Source organism: Centropristis striata, chromosome 5 (genome assembly GCF_030273125.1).
Source record: "Centropristis striata isolate RG_2023a ecotype Rhode Island chromosome 5, C.striata_1.0, whole genome shotgun sequence".
NCBI lineage: Eukaryota > Metazoa > Chordata > Actinopteri > Perciformes > Serranidae > Centropristis > Centropristis striata.
The window spans coordinates 32,182,666-32,205,395 of NC_081521.1; the positions used below are offsets into that span (position 1 = coordinate 32,182,666).

Consider the following 22,730-nt stretch of genomic DNA (forward strand, 5'->3'; position numbering starts at 1 on the left):
GAGCCTGTCATCATCCTCTTTGCTCTTAAAAGTGGAAGCTTGCGCATAACTTTGTTGCATTATATTGAAACTGTGTTCAGGTTAATTCAAATGCGAGACCGTAATGGTGATTATTTAATTATATGTGTGTTCTCATTTGAGCATGATTAAACATGTCGCCTTTAATATGGCTATAAAAAAGCTTTTTGCATTTTGTTTTTTTGAAGGTGTGGGGGATTGGGGGTGCGTCAACACGGTTGGGACATAGAAGGGGGTGCGCGGCTAAAAACGTTTGGGAACCGCTGCAATAGAGCAATGCAGATATTCGATAGCTTGATATTATCAATTTGGCAAGTCAGATGAAAAACATAACCTAATAACCACACAGCTAGAATTTAAAAATGGTGGTTTCAAGTTAAACTATGTTCCATGTTATTCATTTCACCACTCTCAACTTCCATATACTCAAGCATATGCCACAAAAATCTTCAAAATTAGATGTAGATTAATTCTGTAGTTAAAAAGGATGCAAATTTTCAAATAAGTATACCCTACTGTGCAAGATTCTTAGTGAAAAGTGAACATATGGATGTCAATCATCCCCAGGGCCTCACATTCTTTTAGGAATCAAAAAAAGAGTCTTTCCAAGGGGGTAAGGGATAAAAGAATATCAAAACCAGCTATCCTTTCCTCTTACATATTGCAGAGGTATGTGTGGGGTGATGCATGGATATAATTGTGTGCTTGTATGCATGTGCGTGTGTTGGAGAGGTATTAAGAACAGGGGATCCCCAGTGCATGTTTGACTCCAATTTAGACAGCAGTTTCAGAAACATTTATAAAGTCTAGAAGCATGTAATAGTGCATATCAGATAGAACAGATGTGAGACTTTAGACTCAGGTGGAAATCCCCAGGTATTCCTCTTAAATCCCCAAACATGCACACACACACACACATTTCATCTTCATAGTTTGGAATCTCCCCAATCACAACCTCTTGACAACAATAGAGCTGTGATGAGTTTTTATTGCATTCAAGAAACTAGAAGCTTTTATCTGCTAATGGAAAGACAGTTGATTCATCTCTATCTACACAAGCCGACAGTATTCACATTTGGATGCATGCACGCTCATGCAAACACTCAAACACTTTTTGCTGATAACAACAACAGTTTGTTCTCCTCCTTTTGCCCTCTTCAAACAGACATATTAAGTTTGTCCTCAGGGCAGTCTGGATATGATACTCAGACAGAGAGAAGGAGCTTGTATGAGATGAATGATGTATAAACTAATCTCACACACAAATCCCATCGATCAAAAACACTCATTTGGCAGATTTCCCCTTCAGGCTTCTTATCTAAATGATATGAATAACTGACTTGGCAGGAAGTAATGGGGCTGACGGAGAAGAGACAGAAGAGGAGAGAAAGGGGATATTTTATGCTGTAGAGTCCGACCTCAACTGACTGCTGGTGGAGATGACAAATACTGTATGAAACTGCACTGCACTGCAACTATAAAAGCATGACGATTAGAGCTCACAACATGTCAACTTGTGTAAACAAGTCGAAACTGGATTGGTGTGGGTGAGAATGTGTCTGTGTGTGCACATTCATACTGACCTGGTCCATAGGGGGCCGGTGGTTGGCATGGGGGGGCCCTCTTGGCAGGCTTCGGTGATGCACGTTAGCTAGATGTAAGTGGTGAGAATGGTGAGGATGATGTTGTGGATGGATGTGGTCTTCCTCGTAGTTATCGGCTATCAGCTTCATTCTGCTCTGAGTCTGCAAAAAAAAACAAGAAAATTTATAACCTATAATTATAACAAGTGTACACTAGGCCATTCATTGCTCCAACACTGCTTATTTGTTTCTTAAAAATGTTCTCGGGGTCTTAGAATGATTAGGCTGAGGGATTCTTGGATGGGGGGAAAGCCTGTTGAAAGCCATCAAAGATGATAAAAACAGTGCCGCTAACAACACTTGACAGGTCATAAATTGAGTGAGTCGGAGTGCCTGATGAAAGTATAGTAAGTCTGTCAAATGTCATCCATATTGCAGATTATCATTTAATTGGATTAGACGAATCATCGTAAGAACAGTTAGTGAGTGTTTCTTGTAGCCGAAGGCCACGGGCGTTCTGGCCCGGGTGAAGCAACCTCATTTAAGATGTCATTGATTAAAATTACACTCAAATATGTATCTTTCTGCATGCCTGTAAATGGATATGCAAGACTATGTGTCCTTTGTTTGTGTCTGTGCATCTGTATGTATCTGTGTGAGTGCTTGTGGAATAGGCTGTCATCCTGCCAACATCACTGCTTTGGAGAGAGATAACAGCCTAGGCTGACTAACGTTAACAATCAGCCTAACTCCATTGAGGCCAGCTGTCTGGGAGATAGACAGAGACAGAGTGGGTGCAGATATATTGACAGGCTCAGCTTTATTCCCTTAACTGCAGATACTTCCCCTGAGGGCGAACACGGCTGCAGAGCGGGAGGTGGGATTGTGTACGGAATGAAGATGATTTGAAGGAAAGACATGCACGCATCTCTCATCCAAAATGTTGCGGCTTTCCTTGTTTAAATGAGAGACAGTCATGGCAGGAAGAGACAAAAAGCCTGAGTCAGCTGGGTAGATAGTGGGGGAGATGGTGCTACAGTAGTCAGCGGCCTGAGGACATTGCTGCTGAGATAAGGAGCCGAAGCCTAATGACTGAGGAAACGAGCCAGTCAGGATCACAGGAGAGGATGTGGCTGGAATTAAAGAGGTTAGCAATTAGCTTAAATTGGAGAAGAGCTGCTTAGATAAGGCGAGAATACTGACACCATCGTGAGAGGAAAAGAGAGAGATAAAGATGAAGAGTGAGGGATGGAGGAGGGCTCAGACAGACACCAGACCAGTGGTTAGAGCAGTTAAAGGCTAGGTTGAGGTGTATGGCCCTCTGTGACCTCAGGTGTTGACACTAGCAGGTGTGACTGGGTGGGGCTGGCCTCAATGCAACAGTTACAGAGCTGACACCTGTCATTAAGGTGAGGACAATTACTATCATATACCATGCAGCTGATGTAACTACTGTACATGCAGTTGGTGCTTCCATGCAGACTTTTCTCCAATGCTTAAGAATTCTGTTTAATCCTGATAAAGAAATATTTTCAAAACGAATTAGTAGCCGAGGGTCAAAAAGGCTAATGTGGGTTTAGTCCTTGCTGCTAATCTAATAAGAACCATATAACTTGTTCCTGTTCATCTAATTACAACCATATTTGGTAGAATGGGAAGCCAAACATCCTAGAATGTGTTTGCATGAGTGTGTATGTGTGTGTGTGTGTGTGTGTGTGTGTGTGTGTGTGTGTGTGTGTGTGTGTGTGTGTGTGCATGCGCACGTAGTTAATATTTAATGACCTGAGACAAAAACACAAATGAATGAAGTGATGAATTGCTTCTGGAAGAATCTGACTGTGTGGTCAGGACAGCCCACATGTGGCCATCCAGTTTATTCAACCCGACACACAGACACACATGCAAAAGCACACACATCCACTCTCTTTACAGACATATTCCTGTGTGCATGTGCGAAAAAGGTGTGCACATATAAAATGTCCGTGTGGTGGAATGTGTGTGTTTTAATTAGTGTTAATTAGGGGCTATGCAGAGTAAACAGCTCAGTAATGGCCTCCAGGCCTGCTTGTAGAGCAGGCAGCCTGGAATAGACACAGGTGGCACTGCTGGGAGAGGAGAGGAGAGGAGAGGAGAGGAGAGGAGAGGAGAGGAGAGGAGAGGAGAGGAGAGGAGAGGAGAGGAGAGGAGAGGAGAGGAGAGGAGAGGAGAGTTCTTCATTGACTCTAACCATAGATTTGGCCTGCACTGTGTGTGTGCAGCGAGTGGTCTCTCCTTGTGTATCAAAGTGCAGCTGCTGGTGTAAACATGGCAGCGATGATCCCGCTGCTGTGCTCACAGCTGCATCCCAAACCTCAATCCAAGCCCTCTGTAAATCACAAGCCTGTCCTGATTAGAGCAGAGCTATATTAACACATATGGACACAGGGGGCTGACAAGAAAGGCATTAAACACACAGGCAGCTGGGGAAAGGCTGCACAATTTTCACAACACTTATACAAACTCCTTTAATCAAGTCTCTGTGTGTGTTTCTGTGTGTGTAACATTGCCATGGTATCCCAGTAAAATGGAGTATAACAGGGACCAAGCAGGGAGATCATTTTACATAAGCTGTTCTAAATGGCACACCTCTGAGAACACAAAATCTATCTTTTAAGCATAGAGAGAGGATGGATGCTCAGAGGAAAAAGAGAGAGAAAGTCACAGAAAATGGCACACCTCGGAGGATTCCAAATCAATCTTTTCTCCGCTTCAAAGCACCACTGATGTTTGGCCATCCATCACTGGGATGGGACCACTCAAAGAATTCCCACATGGGGACACATTTGTTCTGACTCTGTCCTCGGGAAGTCTAAACTCCTCATGTGTGTGTCTGTGTCTTTGTATATGTGTGTTTGTCTGTGCTGAATAAGTCTCATGCCTCAAAGGGAAGCAAACTGTCTGAGAAAGAAAAGTTTGTCTTCGACCGCCGGCATTATGCACACACACACACAAGATCTTCCAAAGGAGGGATGTGGGGAGGTCAGACAGGGCACTGCTATCTGTAAATCTATCTGCTGTCTACAGATCAGCTTTCTCCTATGAGACTCAGAGTCCCATAATTCTTTGGCATTTCCTGATCAGTTTCCTTCCGCCACTGGCTGTTGTAGACCTAAGGAAGGCAAGCTATCCTGATATGTGTGTCAGTGGGTCACGAGACAGAGAGCCGGTGTGTCATGTTGGACAACATAACTTCCAGAGGGCACATTCTGTCGAATGGAAGGAACCCAAGCTGAGAAAAAGGATACATTTTTACCTTAAAAACAGTTTTAGACTAGTACATGACAATGCCTCACACTTATAGGGCCCCGACATGGTGGTCATAGCAGTTTCTGGCACACAGTTGCAATGAACAGCAACATTTACAAAGATTTATATACATGTATGACCGAAGACTTTCTAGGAAATCAGGTTTGCATGTATGAGAAAGCTTATTCACTCTATGTGCTGCCCACCCCTCTCTTCTCCAATACCTTCATTTTTTCTTCTCCTCTCCTCTGCTCCAGGCCCCCCGAGGGCACATCGTTGTAATTAGAGCTCATCACATCATCAGGTGGACTGTAACTGCTGGTTACCCAACGGGAAAACATGACGCATCCAATGGCGATAAACAGATAATAGGCTTTCCTTGAAATTCCTGAAATGGAATTGCACCCCCTAGGAACTGTTTACCGTTTACGAGACACGAACAAACATAGGTTCGCACTAAAAAGCACACCCAGCCACTGCATCTGTTGACTTTTAAATGCGCCATGTTTCCCAGAAGCCCCTCTGAGTCAGGAGACTGTATATGTGGACTCCCTGCTGCTGGCTCATTATCGTTAGCATTCACGTTAGCTCAGTCACTGATGTGGTCTGACCAGACCTTAATGACCCACATACCTTCTTCAGCCTCAGGTTATATTGAGAGCCACGGACATATGGGGAAATAGGTGAATGCGCGTAAGTATGTGTGAGTGTGTGCTGGGATTTATGTCTGTTTGACCAGAAGATGTGAGACAAAAAAAGTCCGCCAATGACTCATCAATAATACCAGCCTACGCCTGGGACTTGAGTGCATCTAATGACTCTGATTGCAACATGATTGTTAAGAGAATAGCTATCGTGTTTATGTGCCTGTTTCGGAATCACAGCTCCTGCTTGACTGGCTTGGCTTATGATGACTGAATGCAGTAAGTGTGGTTTGAGGCGGGGAAGTCTACTCTGTTAACTACCGGGAATTATTAACCTCTATCTGTTCCTGGTTTTAAAGTTCAAACGTCTGCCCATGAGGCTGTTATAGTGCAGGCAAGGCTTCATCATCTGCAGCAGGTTTGAATTTATAGTCCTGCTTTGATTCACATGTCCTAAATGGTGACCGCAAGGCCAGGCCCCATTTGACTCATTTGCAGGCCAGTCAACCTCTTAGACCAAGGAGAGTGCTGTAAATGTAATTCATCGTTTATATGCACATATAAAAAAAACTTGGTGGTCGCGTGTGGTGAACGTACCTGCTGTTTGAGCTGGTGCATGAGCCTGTCTTTTTCCCTCTTCAGAGCCATCACTTCCTCCTGGGCTTTTTTCCGTTTGGAGGAGGATAACTCCAAAAGGGCGATGTTAGCATCCTTCTCACTGATGGCTGCCAGCAAAGCTTGCTGCCTGAGAAGTTGAGAGAGGGAAATGTGGAGAAAAGGGTACAAAAGGAAAGAAGGAATGTTATTGTAAGTGGACAAAATAAGAAAATAAAAAATCACTTTTATTCTCCAAATAAAAATATAAAGTTGGAATGTAAAAAATGTGTCAAAAATTAGACAGGTGGGCAGCACAGAGACGCAGATACACTGCACCCACGTCAGCAGCTGTGGGCCCTTTTACGTGTGCATATGTCAGAGCAAACTCACTCATTCAGAGCTCCTCAGACAGAGATTCCACAGAAAAGAAGCAGACATCTTTGAAGTGGTCTGCTAAGTGCTGTATTAGTGGTACCTCAGTATGACTCATGGACATGTAATAGTGTAATGGGGTCTAATAGTGTAGGCTGAGGAGGATATGACATCTTTCCTCAGCCACCACTGGTTACCACTTTGTGTATATGTCTGTGAGTGTGTGCACGGACGGGGGCGGCAACAAATGACTGTCTACAGGTGCAGAGAAGACATACCACCAATCTTCATCATACACACACAAGCAGACGCACAAGGACACCCACAGGTCTCGAGAGAATGCCTTGCGTAACCTTTACAGAGAAGGCAGAGCCAGATTGGCGATGACTCTCCTCATCATCAAGCAGGATGTCGTAAATTCGGTGTTGTCACAAACACACATTCTATCCGCCCACTCTTGTAAACACATGCAGAAGCACAAACATTCTCATAGTCACACACACACCTTCTGTACTTTGGCCACTGACCAAATGCACACTGAAAAGGAATTATTTAAAAAGAAAAGGTGACAATTGGGGGGGAAAGAGTACACATATTTATGTGACTGTAACTTATTTAATGTATGGTTCTTTGTTTCTATAATCAACCAAAAATGATCTGAAAGTCCATCACAAGGGTCTGAAACTGTCTAACTAGATTGTAGGCACTCAAGGTATTTTAAGTTGTATAAACATAACACGGCTGAACTCCAGACTCTTAAATCGCATTTGAAATTAGAAGGGCATTAAACCAGCATGGTAAGGTAATGTTTAGGTTTGTGTGAGGTGAGGGGTAGAGGAAAAGGAGGGAGGCATTCAAAATACACTTTGGACTCAATTAAAAATTGACCTGCATTGCAGTGTTTTTATTCCATGATTTAAGTCCCTGCAGAAATAACTCAATTGCGAAAATAAACATGCTGAACTCAGAATAAAGTCCTGCTGGCCTGGGACTCCACATTTGGTGTTTTTAGTACAATTATCTGCACGCCGCATCTGGATTCTCCCATTCAAGGCCATTAATAGGCCTCTGTGTGTTTGCGTGTGCTCAAGTGTGCGCTTGCATGCCGTGCGTGTATTTGCGCGTGCATGCATGTGGGTTCTGACATGGATCGGAGCAGCTAATCACACCATTAATCACAGAGCAGGACCAACGTGACACTTTTCGTCTCCCCACACCTCCACTGTTATTCCTTTTAATGCTCACTGTAATGGGAACACACACTCACACAGACCTACATTCGACTTGTACCAGAGCAAGTGCTATAGACTGCTGGCTTTTTCTGCTAAATCTGTCCATTCACAGTGTAACATGGGGTTAAAAAAATGTGAAATGTTAGTAAAAAAATTTTTTTTTACCCACAAACTAAACAATAGTGTGATTCATTTTAAATCTTGCTTCTTTAAACCCAGTGTTACATCCATGGACGAACAAACCCAATGATGAATTTTGCATTTTAAAACATGGCACAGTGGCAATCCCCTCTCCATTCCTTTATCTTTGGCTGTGTCAAATAGAGTGAAGAGGTGATGCACAGAGTCATATATGGGCAAGGAATGCAACACAACGTGTCACTGTCCATAAACAGTGTGTCAGATTAACAGCTCTAACGTACTCACAGGATGGCCATCTTTACAGCTCACTGCCAGACACAGAAACTCCCACATAGAGTCTATTTCACTATAGTCTCATAGTCAGACTTTCCTTATCACTATTAGCATTAACTGCATACAGGCCACTATGGGACTGTCAATACACATGGAAGAACAGACCAAACTTTAAATTATACTCACACTACATGCTACGGCACTCAACTTGACTCTCTTGGAACGTTTATTTTTTTGGTTTTTCATTACTTCTTTTTGGTACCACTTCGGTCAAGGTTTCAAGCAAACTGAGGAAATACTAAAAGTGGGGAATAATCGATTTATTTATTTTATATACAAATACATGCCAAAGCCAGCACACCAGGTGTCTTATCATTAAGGTTGGTGACGACTCGGCAATAGTGTCACTGCTGATGCATAACGATCTTGAGCATGGCCCTATTATATCTTTTATCAACATTAAAGTGGCAAAAACTAAAGAAATTATACTGTTTTCAAAAAGAACCCCCCCACCCTCTCTTCTACCCTCTTAATGATCAGGTAATCGAAGTGGTGAACCACTACAAATACCTTGGCATCACAATTGATGACAAACTCACCTTCGAGCCACATGTTTATCCGCAGAAAATCAGTGCATGTTCTTTTATCATAAACTCTGTAATTTTAATGTCAACAAAACTTTTATGAGGATGTTTTATTGTTGTTTTATTGAAACTATCCTTTCTTTTGCTTTTGTGAGCTGGTTTGGGTCCCTCACTCTGAAAAACAAAAACAGGCTGCAAAACATAGTCAAGGTGTGCGGCAAAATTGCCCACAACCCTCTGACTGATCTAAATTCTCTATGTGAGACAAGGACCCGTGAGAGGCGGACCCAAGTCACCCCCTAAACAGCTCGCCGCAGATTCTGCCTGCCTAAATGTAGGACAAACAGACACAAAAACTCTTTTGTCCCTGCTCTATAGGCTTTTTTAATAATTCAATGTGAGATGTGGTGGATGATGGTTGTTTGCTTGTGCTGTTTATGATGCATTCTGCTGTTGCATAGCGAATTGCCCTTCGGGGATAATAAAGATTCCTTAAACTTAAAAACTGCAGACCACTGGTTGGTCAGAGATAATCATTAATACAATCGTCACATGTGCAATATAGGACATCCTGCTCAAACATGCCATTTTTAAATAGCCATGTTACCATTAATAGTGACCGTATTTTAAATGTATTTATTATATATTGAATATTTATGTTTAGTAGCCCTACATTAAAGATGTTGTTTCATACTGCTTGCTATGGCTGTCAGCTAAGAATGCAACCTACACTGAGGGGGTACTACCTGCAGAGGAAAATGAAAAAGACGATAGTACCTGTTACCGAAAATGAGTTGAGTCAGGTTGTGTGGTTGAGCGGGAGTGCGGTCAGGGGTTAGGGGCACTAACCCCCATTCCACTTTTAAAGAGGAGGTTTATCTAATCAGTGAACTGATCAGAAAAAGCCAAACAGAGATCCATCTCTTTCTGAGACATTGTGCCATTCATTCATCAAGTTCCCTCTACTGAATCAATCAATGTCTGTGACATTGCATCAATAGTTGACCTCTGCAAGGACCCTATATTCAAAAACAATTACTGCATGTTGTCGTTTTATGACCAGAGCAAGGGCTGCTGTCTGTGAAGACATGCCTGTCACCTCCACCACACCTGCACCCCCAAAACACATATAGAGTTCTCAAGTAAAAATTATTAATTGAACCTAAGACAGTTTCGAGCTTGACTAAATTAAACCTCTGAGCTAAAGTGGCTGCTATGCTTCAGTGCACCTTAAATCACTTCCAGGCTCTAAATTAACACAGCAGATTACAGAGCTGTCTCTCTGTGGGTGCTCTCTGAGTGAGACTGCAGGATTCTGCTGAGTGATGTCTTCCTAAAACAATAAAAAAGTGGGCATTATTATGATTAGCCAGCCTGTAAACTTTGTCTCCCACATCCTCAATCAGAGTGTGTGTGTTTGCTGATTTTTATTACTTACAGTCTTTAAACCTGAATCACAGTGGAGTATTTAAACACATCTAATTTGAGTGGCCGTTTGGCCTGGGTTGCAGAACTCACTTACAATGTAGAACAGACAGGAATCATCTATCAGACACACACATAGACGGATTCTTGTACTATGTCTGCTGGCTGATCGTGAGTGGGTGAACCTTCTCTCTTTCCTCCCCTCTTGTCTCACTCCCTGCTTAACTGAGACTTGGCGAGTCCTTGACAAACAAAGGATTATCTTAATTTCCTTTCCGATTAAAAGGGCGACAATGAAATGTTTTTTCATGACAAACTTGTGATTAGTCTTCATAAAAGTCAGACCCCATGCACTGAGAAGTCATAAGGCACTCCAATAAAAGGACAAATAAATCCCGCTGCTAGATCTCTGGTGTCAAAAAATTTCACAGACATTTTTTCTATCTATCTACCTATCTATCTATCTACGTTTTTCTATTCAATGGGATAACAGTATTTCGGCTGACAAGGTAAATATGCTTGTATAAGCAGTTGTGCATAACATGCCTCATATTTACTTTAAGTATTATAGAGTAGTACAGAGAGAGTATGCAAGGCTCTGTGGAAAAGCACAGGCGGGACTGACATCTTATTTATAAGGGGTGAAATTCTCAGCTTGACTACAACATGTGATTCCAATTGAACCTTCATGGTCCCTGGGACATATTGAGACATTTGGATCTACAGAGGTGGGAGATGGATGGCTAAAGTACATGACCATGCGATGAGAGGTGAGAGGGAAAGGAGGGAGGGAGGTCAATGGAGACAATATGGAAAGAAAAACTGGAATGCAAAGAGTGGAATAAGAGAAGGGTAAGGAGACGTGCAGCGGAAGGAGATAATTCAGGACAAAGGAATGAAAAATGAGGAGAGAAGACTTTGATGAAGACGTCTTTGAGGTGGGGCTAAGGGTTGTCGTGGTGAAGGAATTCCCCCTGTGGTGATTTAGGGTGACTCAACAGTGCGATATGCAGTATTAGCGCATCTACATATGTTATGTAGGTCGGATGCATGTAATTGGGAACCAAACTTAAGAAGCGCGACTTTAAGCTGTCCACCATTAGCAACAGTTGTTGAAGTTAGCACAAGAAGACGCAGATTTGATTCAGTTTGATTCAGTTCAAATGAAATGACAGAGCTGGAAGACCCACCTGAGGGTTCTCGGTCAGCTACAACAGCAACAGAGAGAGTTTTGTATATAAAACATCAATAGTGTGTTGCAGTTGCTTCACCTTTAGAGTGTACTTGAATGGAAACACATTTAACATGCTAACCTACAACCCAAAAGCCCTTTTCATATTTCGTTTCCGCAAAAGTGCAGCAAAAGTGCCATAACGAGCTCCGCCATCATGTCACCATAGGACATTCATACTGATGCTGCAGTATCGTAATATTGGCGTCCCCAGTCTGTGAATTTACATTGTAATCCGTCATTGCAGCATTAACATGATTTGACTCAAGTGAGAGGCGTGTTTCTGATGATACAGCCCACTTCCTTTCTTATTAAAATATGTCACATATTTCGTGTCTTGCTCTCTCTGCTAGTTTACCCTGATCCCATCTCGAACAGTCTCGCCAATTAAATGCCTCTGTTACTACCTCAGAAGATGGTACAGAGCCGGGATCACTTGGTGCCCCCATTACGCAATTGAAGGCAAACCTCACAGAGGCGTAAATATCGTTGCTTGAAATGGATGTCTGAAAGGGGCTAATGTGTCACTGAGACAAGAAAAAGAATGGAGCATTTAGACTGAGAGCACTACCGGCCATTTTTAACTGCAAAATGTCACTTTTAACTCTTGTTTCCATTACTAACATTAAATAGAAACGCAATAGAAAGGTGTAAAATTAGAAAAGGTCTAGTCTCATAAAATAAACAAAAAATAATGTTACATTTAGGTTTTGGCCATTGCTGACCAGAACCTTTTGTGCTTATCAACTGTGTGGCAATGCAATATTTCAGTTTCAGCTGCTGTTGAAGGACTGTGATGTCACAGGGCAGATGGGACACTGGCAAGTCAGACAGATTTCTGGGCTGACGAGGGGTTAAGATGGGGTCAAGAGTAAGCATATACACACATGCATACATTTGCCCAAAACAAATTCATAGAAAGCGGATGTTAGGTGTGGTGTTACTGCAGCTGGGAATGAGGAGGGAAAGCGCGGGAGAGCCAGTGGGTCAAGAAAAAAATAAAAAATGGAGAGATGGCAAGAGATGAAGGCAATAAAAGAGGGAAGTATGTGTTTGACAAGAGTGGCTGCCACCTGTGCTGCATAAGAGAGAAAAGAGGGAAGAAAAAGGAGAGGAGGAAGGGAAGAAAGGAGCAAAGGTAAAGATTTAAGAGTCCCAGCCTACTCTAAATCAGCTCAGCGCACTCCATGTTGTTATTCCTAGGCGTCACGGTTGAGGGATATGTGTTTATAATTTGTGTTATGACTTACTTGAAATTATGAGTGTGGAGAGTCAGTGGGACAGAAACAGATGCGTCCGTGTGATGCCCGAGGGAACCATCAATACTGCCTGCCCCTAAGTGCAGTGTGTTCACGTGTGCGTGCATTTGCCTGTCTGTGCACACATTCGCGCTTTCATGTCCGCATGTGCACGTGTGATGTATTTTGTTAGCAAGAACATGGGGAGCCCACTAATATCTGTTCCCAGGACATCCATTATGAGGTCTTCTAGTTTGTGATCATGCCCTTCCACCACTTAACTGTCCGGCTCTGCAGAAACATTCCACCACGTGCATTTTTATGGCTGTTCCTTGATTGCGAGTATGTGAAGGTGCGGCACGAGGCCGATGGCCCCTGGCTAAGCAGTACTATGGAGGCCTGTGGTGAGAGCAAGCAGAGGACATGAGAAAGGGGCATGGTTGACTGACACTTTTATTTATGGTCTTGGAACGTTGTGTTTTTTACAACTGAGGAGGTTTCCAAAAAAAAAAAAAAAAAACACACACTCTGGCTTCATTTGGTAAGCTTACTGCAAAGCCAGTTAAGATGCTAAATCTGTGTTTCAACTTTTAAATGTGGGTTAAATGTATTTTTATGGGGTCCAAGTTTTGGCTACCTTAGGCAGGATTAGAGTCATGCTAACCTATAGCAGCTAACCTGAAGCCACATGCCAGATGGACTTATTACCCACTTCCTTCTGTATGCTTGGCTGTATTAAAGCCTTTATTTGTCTTAATTGATAAGATAGGATTTACCCATACCCACTGCAAATAAAACTTGAAAGCCTGTCTTGTTTGAAAATTCATGTCAACTTCAATATTCTTCTTGAGCAGCTATATTACACATTACATGCTAATCCTGAGCTTCAAGCAAGAATGCTAAACTTTACATGCTAACCTTGAGCTGTGCTTCCCGAGAAAAATCCATGACAGCAGATGGTTCTCCCAGAACTGGGCCAGGTTGTGTGTGTTTTCACTTCACTAATAAAATATACAACCCACTTACTCTGCTCACCCCCACTCCCACACTAGTGCTCTGACCAGTGGAAGGAGGGGGTGGTGGTCTAATTGAAAGAGTATGTATCAGTTTTACAGCAACAAGAGGGAAAATACGAGGGGACAAAAATCAACAAATCTGCCAAAACTAGCCAAATGTTTAGAGTGGGAGCAGGGATGAGGAGAGATGGCTGACTGCTCCCAGAGATGAGCAGGACCAGACGGCCACCGCTGCATTCCAGTCAGAGAGGGGGAGACAGATAGAGAGACCCAGACAGAGAGGAGCAGAGAGAGAGTCCAGGTGGCTGTGTGTGTGCGAGTTTGTGTGTGTATGAGTGAATGCAGACAAATGAGATGAAGAGAGCACTTGCTTTCTCAAAACCTAAGACTATCTTGTCAAGTAAAAGACAGTAGCTAAAAATAAATGTAATATGTTTTGAATAAATAGTTTCTCAGAGAGTAAGATGAGACATATCAAGGGGATACTTCACCTGCAAAAATGAACATTTGTGTATCAGTTTATTAGCCCATGTTACATTGAATTCTTGAAGATCTTTTTTTCTTCACTTCATTTGCCTTCACTGTGAACAAAAAATAAAGTAAAAATATCACAAATCCTGGGTCCATACAAGTCAGGATAAATGGCACAGATGTTTCAATATTGTTTTGATGTCAAATGCTGCAGCAATTTACTTCAGTTAATTTCAGGATATCCTTAATTTTTTGATTTTTAGTTCATCATAGGGAAATGCAAGAAAAGCAGTATGTTTTCTACCAGGGTAAGACAGGGTGAGGAACCAATTATACAAATTTTACGGATGAAGTATTCTTTTGATCCCATGTTTGCGAGTATTACCTACAATGTTGAACTATTTCTTTAATAAACAGGCTCTGGCTGCAGACAGTCTATGACAGAATGACTGGTGGGTTTAATTGTCCTCTCACACTTCCAACTCCATTGCATCATCACCTTCTGCGGATCAGCTAAGGTTCGGATGGATTCCTGTTGTTGTAAAAAACAGGATAGATAAATAAATAAAGCCAAGCGGGATGTCGGTGATGATTATGATGTCACCGGCAGCTCTTTCCCATTTGGATGTCCTTGGATGTCTCCATGTGCACCCGTGTTTGCTTGAGCGAGTATGTGGGTGTATTTTTTCCTTCGCAACCTCGGCCTTTCACATCAATGCGAGAAAAAACACAATCTGTATCAGATAAGTCAGAACTTCTGCCAATCTCCAGAACTGTCTGGTGCACAGCCCGCCTACACGGCTTATCCAATAAGGAGAGCTCTGACCATGAGCGTCCAGGGATCCTTACATTAGTGGAGCAGGGTTTTCCATTCTCTTTAAATTTGTTTTCTGTCTTTATCACAGCTCAGCTGACTGACAGTGTCTCCCCAAGGCACAAGAAACAAGACAGGGGGCTGTACTGTACCATACACGTGTAGTGCTCCCCTGCCTTGCAGTCAGACACACAAATACACACTCTCACACTCACACTCACACACACTCACACACACACACACACACACACACACACACACACACACACACACACACACAGACACACACACAGACACACACACAGCAGCTGGGTTGTTTAAAGGGTCACAAAATGAGTAACACTGCTCCAGTCACACTACTGTAAGAACACACAAACAAGGAGAGAGAGAGAAGCATTCACACATATGCACCGTGTTTAGAAAGAGCACCAAGGCCTCAGTATAAACACTGATGAGTTATGCCCGCTCCCCCCCATGTCTGTCTCTGATCCAAACAGATTTTTTTGAACATCAAAAGATGAGACTATACAATATGTGGCAAAGGCTAGGGTTTTTTTGGAGGTCAGAATACAAATAAAAGCAGAGCCACCTGTCACATACTGTTGCTTTCATACTGAACAGAAAAAAACTTTGTTTATGAAAAATGTCCTAGTGCCCTAATGTAACATCTTTGTTTCTCTTGTTTGTTCAACCCTCCTATAACCATTAAGTTATAGGTTTTTATATAGTGAAAAACAAATCAAAACATATAAAAAGTGTGATTAATCAATTACCTTAATTGTTATTGATGCTTACTCAGTGACTAACCATTGCAGCATTTAATACACAATGGAGATTTGTAATCACCTTTTCACTTTGGTTGCCATGTTAAATTATATTAGTAAAATAAACTCAGCTTGATTTGCAAAGCGCTGAATGATAACTTCAAAAGAAAGTTTGCATTAGAGCTGCAATGATTATGGGACTGATTGATAAGTTGATTGACAGAAAAATAATCGACAGATAAAAGACGATTTTAGTAACTGATTAATTGTCATGATTTTTCAAGCAAAAAATTGCCCAAAAAATGCTGCATTCAGCCTCTCAACTATGGAGATTCCCTGACTCTCTCTGTTTTATATAATGTCAACTAAATTGGTAAAAAAAAACAACTGGGATGGACACTAGTCACTATTTCCTGGCCTTTTTTTGTTGTAGATGAATTGAACTGTATTGTCTTGTGTGTTCCACTGTGTTAAAATAACCCTCTGTCAAACACAGCTCATCATAAGCTCTTGGACAGGAAGGCCACCACAATGTGCTGCCTTTTTCCCCTCCATCCTCCATTCCATCACTCCTTCTCTCCTCCCTTTCTTTCGCTAATAAAAGAGAGTAGCTACTCATCGGAGGAGAGAATGGCATCACCTCCGCCTTGGACTTGGACCTCTCTATCATTCGACTTCTCTCTCCCTCTATCATTCTCTATTTGGCTCCGTCGTGCCCTATACTCACTCCGGAGTGGGGCTAAATATTAAGTTCAAGGAGGTTATGCAAACATGTTGAAACAGCCATCCTTGGCCTAAGTATTACCCTGAACCCTTCAATTACCCGCCTTGCTTTCCTCTCTCCCCATTCCTCCTGCCTTTCCTGTCCTCTGTACGGGTTCTCTCACTCCGGTCATCTAACTGCAGCCTGGAAATACAGCGCACACTCGTGACGTGGGGCCAAAAAACCTTAAAATATCAGGGGCAGAGAGTACAAAATAGTGGCGCGCTATTACACATGCACACACACACAAATGTGCACCCAAAATACACAAGTACACACAAACCGATGAAAGACGGGTCCAGAGAACAGTGGGAGCAAGTACCCCTGGTGTATTTTCTCTGTGTTCCAAATGTAGGGCCTGGCGGTGGACCACAGCTGAACCACAGCCGACATGCGGTGGAATGGGAGGCCACCACACTCACTTCCCTTAAAGGAGCCATAGAGACACACACACACACACACACACACACACACACACACACATACTGGTGATCCCAGACTTACACACACACATGCTCAGACACACATATACACACATGTTCAGCAATTTCCTGGATAGCACTGTCATGACGATGGGAGTCCATGTTTAAAAAGTGGTTTGAGGTGAAGGGACAGATCTGTATGGGCTGTTTCCCACAATGCTTTGCCAGACAATTACACAACCCAATTAATGTGGTTACTACAGCACAGCTAAGACTTTACTCCGAGCAAGCCGAGTGTGCGTGTATGTGCGTGATGAGAGAGAAGATGTGTGTACGCTCCTTTGGCCTGTATTATTCTTAGAATTATAGCTTTCCTTGGAGCTTGGACCGGTCGATTTCCCGTCAGTGTGTAAAGGACACACAAGGTCACACTAACATTCACCCCACACTCCATCAGCCAATCCCAGTTATTTCCAATCACAGCCACATGAGCTCAAGTATTATACAAGCTGCATGCACAGAGAACTACAATACCCACAATGTCTTGTGTTCCATTTCTTTCACCAAATGAAACCTGAACCATAACCAAATGTTAGGAGGGACATTTTAGAGACAAGAAGTATGTTGTGGTAAAATGGCACACAGTCATGGAAAAAAATATTATACCACCCCTCTCTGGTTCATTTTAATGCCTGGTACAACTAAAGGTACATTTGTTTGGACAAATATAATGATAACAACAAAATAGCTCATTGGAGTTTAATTTAAGAGCTGATATCTAGCCATTTTCCTTTTTTTTTTTTTTTTTTACCTTTAGTTGTACCAGGCATTAAACAAGGAACAATAAAGAGAAGAAAACAATGGTGGTCTAATTATTTTTTTCCATGTAGATGTACACACTGGTGCTGTTTGTGTAGATAAAAATGACCCAAAGAAGGTCCGGTAACTGGTACAACTCAACAACTGTGAATGCTATAGAAATTGTAACCACTTAAGTGAAAAAAATATGATTCCACTCTTGTAAACATACATTACAGGTGAAAGTCCTGCACTCAGAATTTGACTGAAGTAAAGAAAAAAGTATTAACAACACTAGAATTCAAACACACCCCAGATGGTCTCATTTCGACATTTCTACCTGGTAATTCAGATTGACACCGAGTTTCATTAATATTAAGATGCATTAAGATTAAGATGAATTAAGTATAAGAGTAATTACTATATTAATCCCACAATGGGGAAATTCAACCTCTGCATTTAACCCACCCTTTTTTTTTTACACACAAGTCAACACACCATGCAAGGAGCAGTGGGCAGCATATTACTGCACCCGGGATCATGAATATGGGGCCAGTAGGTTTTCCATGATCCTGCTAACTGACAAACATACACAAACCAAACTATAAACAATAACCTTATTTTCATAGGTAAAAACAAGTATTATTTTATGCAGAATGGCATCTATAAATGGAGTGGAGTCAAATAATTTAAAACTAAGGAAGCATTTGTGTCCTTCAGTTCAGTGCTTGAGTAAATGTACCTACCACCTGCATGTGCAAAGCCGCACATTGAGCGCACACACACACACACACACACACACACAAACACACACAAACACACACACACACACATGCAGACACATCTGCTAATAATTAGCAATGTTCTGATTCCAACCTTGGTTAATTTGTTTTTCTTTTAATGAAGGATGGTAAAATGTAAGTAAAGCAGAAAAAGCTCAAACTGCTCTGCTGTGTGTTGAAGCGGCAGGAACCACATGCTTTCTTTACAGTCTGCTACACAAACACACTCTGACCACATACTAACTTATACAGACTTCATTAGCCCAGCTTTAAAGTGTGTGAAGGGGAAAATATATTCAAAGCAAGAAATGATGCAAGAGAGACACAGAGACAGACAGAAAGTCACACACACACACACACACACACACACACACACAGTGTGATAGGTGAGGGTGCTGATTAGAGGAGCTTTTGCCAGGTCTGGACAGGTCTGCTGTATATTTAAACAGATCAGTGAGGATCATGGGATCAAAGAGAAACATGATTACTACTTGGCCTTCTGATAAAAAACCTCACTATTATTTCTCTGTCCATACACACAAGAATACACACATTTGGAAGCACACAAACATTTGAGCACGTCCACACACACACACACACACACACACACACACACACACACAAACTCAGATAAACTAGGGCCCCAGCATTAAAAGACACGTGAGTTGTAGCACAGTAGACACAAAGATAGATGCAAGAACATACACTCACACACACATTCTCTCTCTCACACACACACACATGGACACACACACACAAACACCGCTCTATAATCTGGGTAATTTGTACGTTGAAGCTAGTGCAGACAGATCACGCCTCTGGTACATTGAGCCTACTGTGTCATTGCGTTTGCTTGTTCGTCAATCGCAGAGAATTCCCAATAGAGACATACCCGTACTTGTAAAGTATAGTGGTTGTGAATATGTTTCGTGTGAAGAAGACACATCGAAACAACTTGCGCTCATGTCATAATGGCACTTCTCGTTCGTGGAAGATTTGAGTATGTGTGCGTCTATAAAATTTATGAGGGTATGAAAATTGAAGCCGCAAGCGCGGACACAAGATACATGCACGAGCTTGCAAGCATGAAACAGCAAAAGTGTCTGCCTTGTAATCAGCAGAAAGTACACTTATACCTTTCTGCTCCTTGCTTCAGGTTGTCTTACTCTTAGTTTACTTTCGCCTTTATTATGTTTTGTCTGTTTTTCGCTCATAAACATGAATAAAAGCATAAACTGATCTCCAAGACAGCATTCACACATAAACACAGACAGTACTGCGCTCTGATAAGTGCTCAGCTGGCCCTCCCACACACCTGTGCATGGATTCCAGCGTACGTCTGGTTTTTAATAAAGAGACCAGTGGTAGTGTACAGTCAGATGCTGCTGACAGACCCACTGATTCTCAGATAGATAACACACACATACACAGCCGAGCCAGCTCCCTTGGTAGATTACATCACAGTTATTTTAACAATGGCTTCCACTCAGTCCTTTTGCTGTCTATGGTTACATACAGGAGTGTGTATGTGTGTTGTTTTCATGTTTTTTTTTTCCTTTTTCCTGAATCTAAAATTATCATTCTGTCTGTGGTTACTTAATTATGATGCTCAGAGTTTCAATAGAAATTAAAGTTTGTTATAATGTTGCGCTAAATATACATTGGGCTCCTTAAAGAAGCTTTTACAACCCAAAGTTTAGTCTGTTTTTAATCGAACTCTGGTGCAGTTAAATCCTTGCTACGGTTCGTTTGGTTGCTTGTGAATGCTCCAAATTGACCCTAATGCGGTTCGATTGCACTGTAAACGTAATCCGACCAGAATCCGACCCAATTAAAGGAAATGAACCAAAATGCAGTGGATTGTGCGCTACCTGTGCAGGCATTTTGTGAGATGTACAAAGATAATAGCATAAAGATGAAATTTGTGTCCTTCAGTTTTACTCTGTAGGCAACCACTGGGAGCTAAAGCTAATTTGTCATTGGAGAATTATCAACATATTGCTCAAAATAATGGAATATTTTCCTTTGTGGTAGGAGTGCATCACGGCTCGCCTTCTTTGATTAAATATGTGTCTGATCGCAGCACATTGTCTTTGGAAATAATCGATAAACACATTGCTGATGACCCCGGGGCCTCATCAGGAGCTTGTACTGAGCGTTTCTCTCCAAATTAGTTTGGTCTGAACACCAGAGCAGGTTCATGGCCAGTATTATCAAACATACTGGGTTTGCATTCAGTTCCATGTTGCTTCGTTTATTTCCACGTTTACATTTTTACTGCCAACTTTTCAACCAATAAGAAATAATAGTGCAAGTAGGTTTCCAGCCCTCCACCTTTTTACACGCCCCTCTTCAAATCTTTTTTAAAAATTTGGTCTGCTTACATTTCTGCACTATGAACGCAAAAAGAACCAAATGTATCAATTTCACTCTGATTCGGACTAACCAAAGGGACTTGGGTTGTGAAGCGACCTAAGAGGCTTACATTAACGTGTTTGTGTTTATATGCAGGAGGAGGACACGGCTTGATGCATGTGCCTCTGTGTGTGTCTGTGCGCATGCTGTGACCAGGCAGTAAAGAGTGTTACGATGTGCTGTTCTGTGCAAAGACGCGGATGTGCTCCACTGACATCGCTGAGTTGAGGTGAAAGTGAGATCATTAACTAAATGAGTTCCTAATTTACCTTCTGCACTGGCAGACACACAAGCTAAACTATAGACCTGTGGAGGCACCGCACCTTTGCTGAGCTTACATCACTCCTCTCTTTGTGAATTCCCTCCAGCTAGGACACTCAACATTACATCTCTATGAGGTACACCCCATGACTAAGAAAACGTCATTTCTTTTTGCTGAGGCATGTGTCCCAGATTGAATCAGTTATCTCCAGATGATCATAGTGATTTACAGCTCACCATTATCATTGTTAAGTTTTATGGAAATTCTGATGTACTGATATTACGACTATTTGTGATAATATCCTGAAGACAGCAGGAGCGCATCAGTTGAAGCGCTGGCCTGGATTTTACGGTTCATCTGAGGTGAATTTGAAGTGAAACCAAGGAGAAATTTCCACTTCTGGTTTGACATTAAATAATTTAGTTTTTTATTATTTTCCCTGTTAGCAATTATCTGAGCAGACAAACAAAGAAATTTGTGTCTGACAAACAAGCATCAACTTTCAAAAAATACAATTCCTGAAATGGCCATTTGAGACTAGTAACAACAGCGAAGACCCCCATGTTAAAATACCAATGTTTACAGCAGAAATAAACATCAACGCCAAGCTTTGCCGTCATTGTGTTTTGAAAGTTAAAAAAACATAATTTTCAAGTCCATTTTCCCCCCACCTTTTTGGGTTGAAAATATTGATCCAGTAAGTCAAAGCGAAAAAGTAATTATCAGTTCATATAGGTGAAGTTGTGTTGAAAAAACCCCCCACAACATTGCATGGTAAACATTTTTTTAAAGTGGCAGAATGAAAAGTATCCCAAAACCGACAAAATAGCCCAATAAGCCAAAGGGTTGAAAAAAAATGATTCATGATTGTCATATAGGGCTGATATTTGTCACTCACCTGTTTAAATTAAGGCCTAAAGTTATGTATAATTAAGGGCATGCCCGACTGTGTGACAGGGTGATGTCACAGGGGGTGCGTCACAGCAACCAGGCTTCCTTGGCCTCACCTGAACTAACACTTCTTTGCCCATTTTTGGATTAGTAACAGTAGTAATGATGAGTCAGGCACTGCCAAGATGGTGACAGCCAGAGCATCAAATGGAGCTTCATCATTGGCTCTTCTGAATCCATATGGGTGAAAAAAAAAAAGATTATTAAAAATGTAAGATTAAAAAAGACTATACTTCCTTACAGAAAATCCCCAAGTGTATCCTACAGTATAAGCAAGTGCTACAGTGACTTGTGTATCATATATACAGTGAAAATCATGACCTATATACAGAATGTCTCCCCATTCTCTCTGAGCCCTAAACAATGTTAAATCTGATTAGACTGTAAAGACACAGTCCTGGGCCTGCTCTGGCCCCTGCTGTGACTGTGTGCATGTGTCGTATTGTTTAGGCGTGTTGTAAATATTGGGAACATGGTGTCTGTTTCAGAGTTGTCAGGTCTCCTGCCACTGTTACAGCAGAGAGAATACAGGTATGTTTTTGTGTGTTTCCTGGGCTTTGAAGGAGAAGCATGCTGAGACAATAAAGGAAGAAAGAATTACAGATAAAGTGGCACACAGTCATGTGAGGAAAGAGAGTCCGTAGAAAAA

At 41.9% G+C, this 22,730-nt stretch overlaps 1 protein-coding gene across 1 annotated transcript in view; it reads right to left on the bottom strand.

Annotated features, from left to right (window-relative positions):
* The window catches only part of LOC131971019 (ERC protein 2-like), a 164,353-nt gene that overhangs the window by 41,999 nt on the left and 99,624 nt on the right, over positions 1–22,730 (bottom strand). Inside the window, exons 15-16 of the mRNA XM_059332285.1 lie at positions 6,128–6,275; positions 1,602–1,763 (exon numbers count right to left, since the gene is read on the bottom strand). Coding sequence (XP_059188268.1) covers positions 1,602–1,763; positions 6,128–6,275 — 310 coding nt within the window. The remainder of the gene's footprint in view (positions 1–1,601; positions 1,764–6,127; positions 6,276–22,730) is intronic.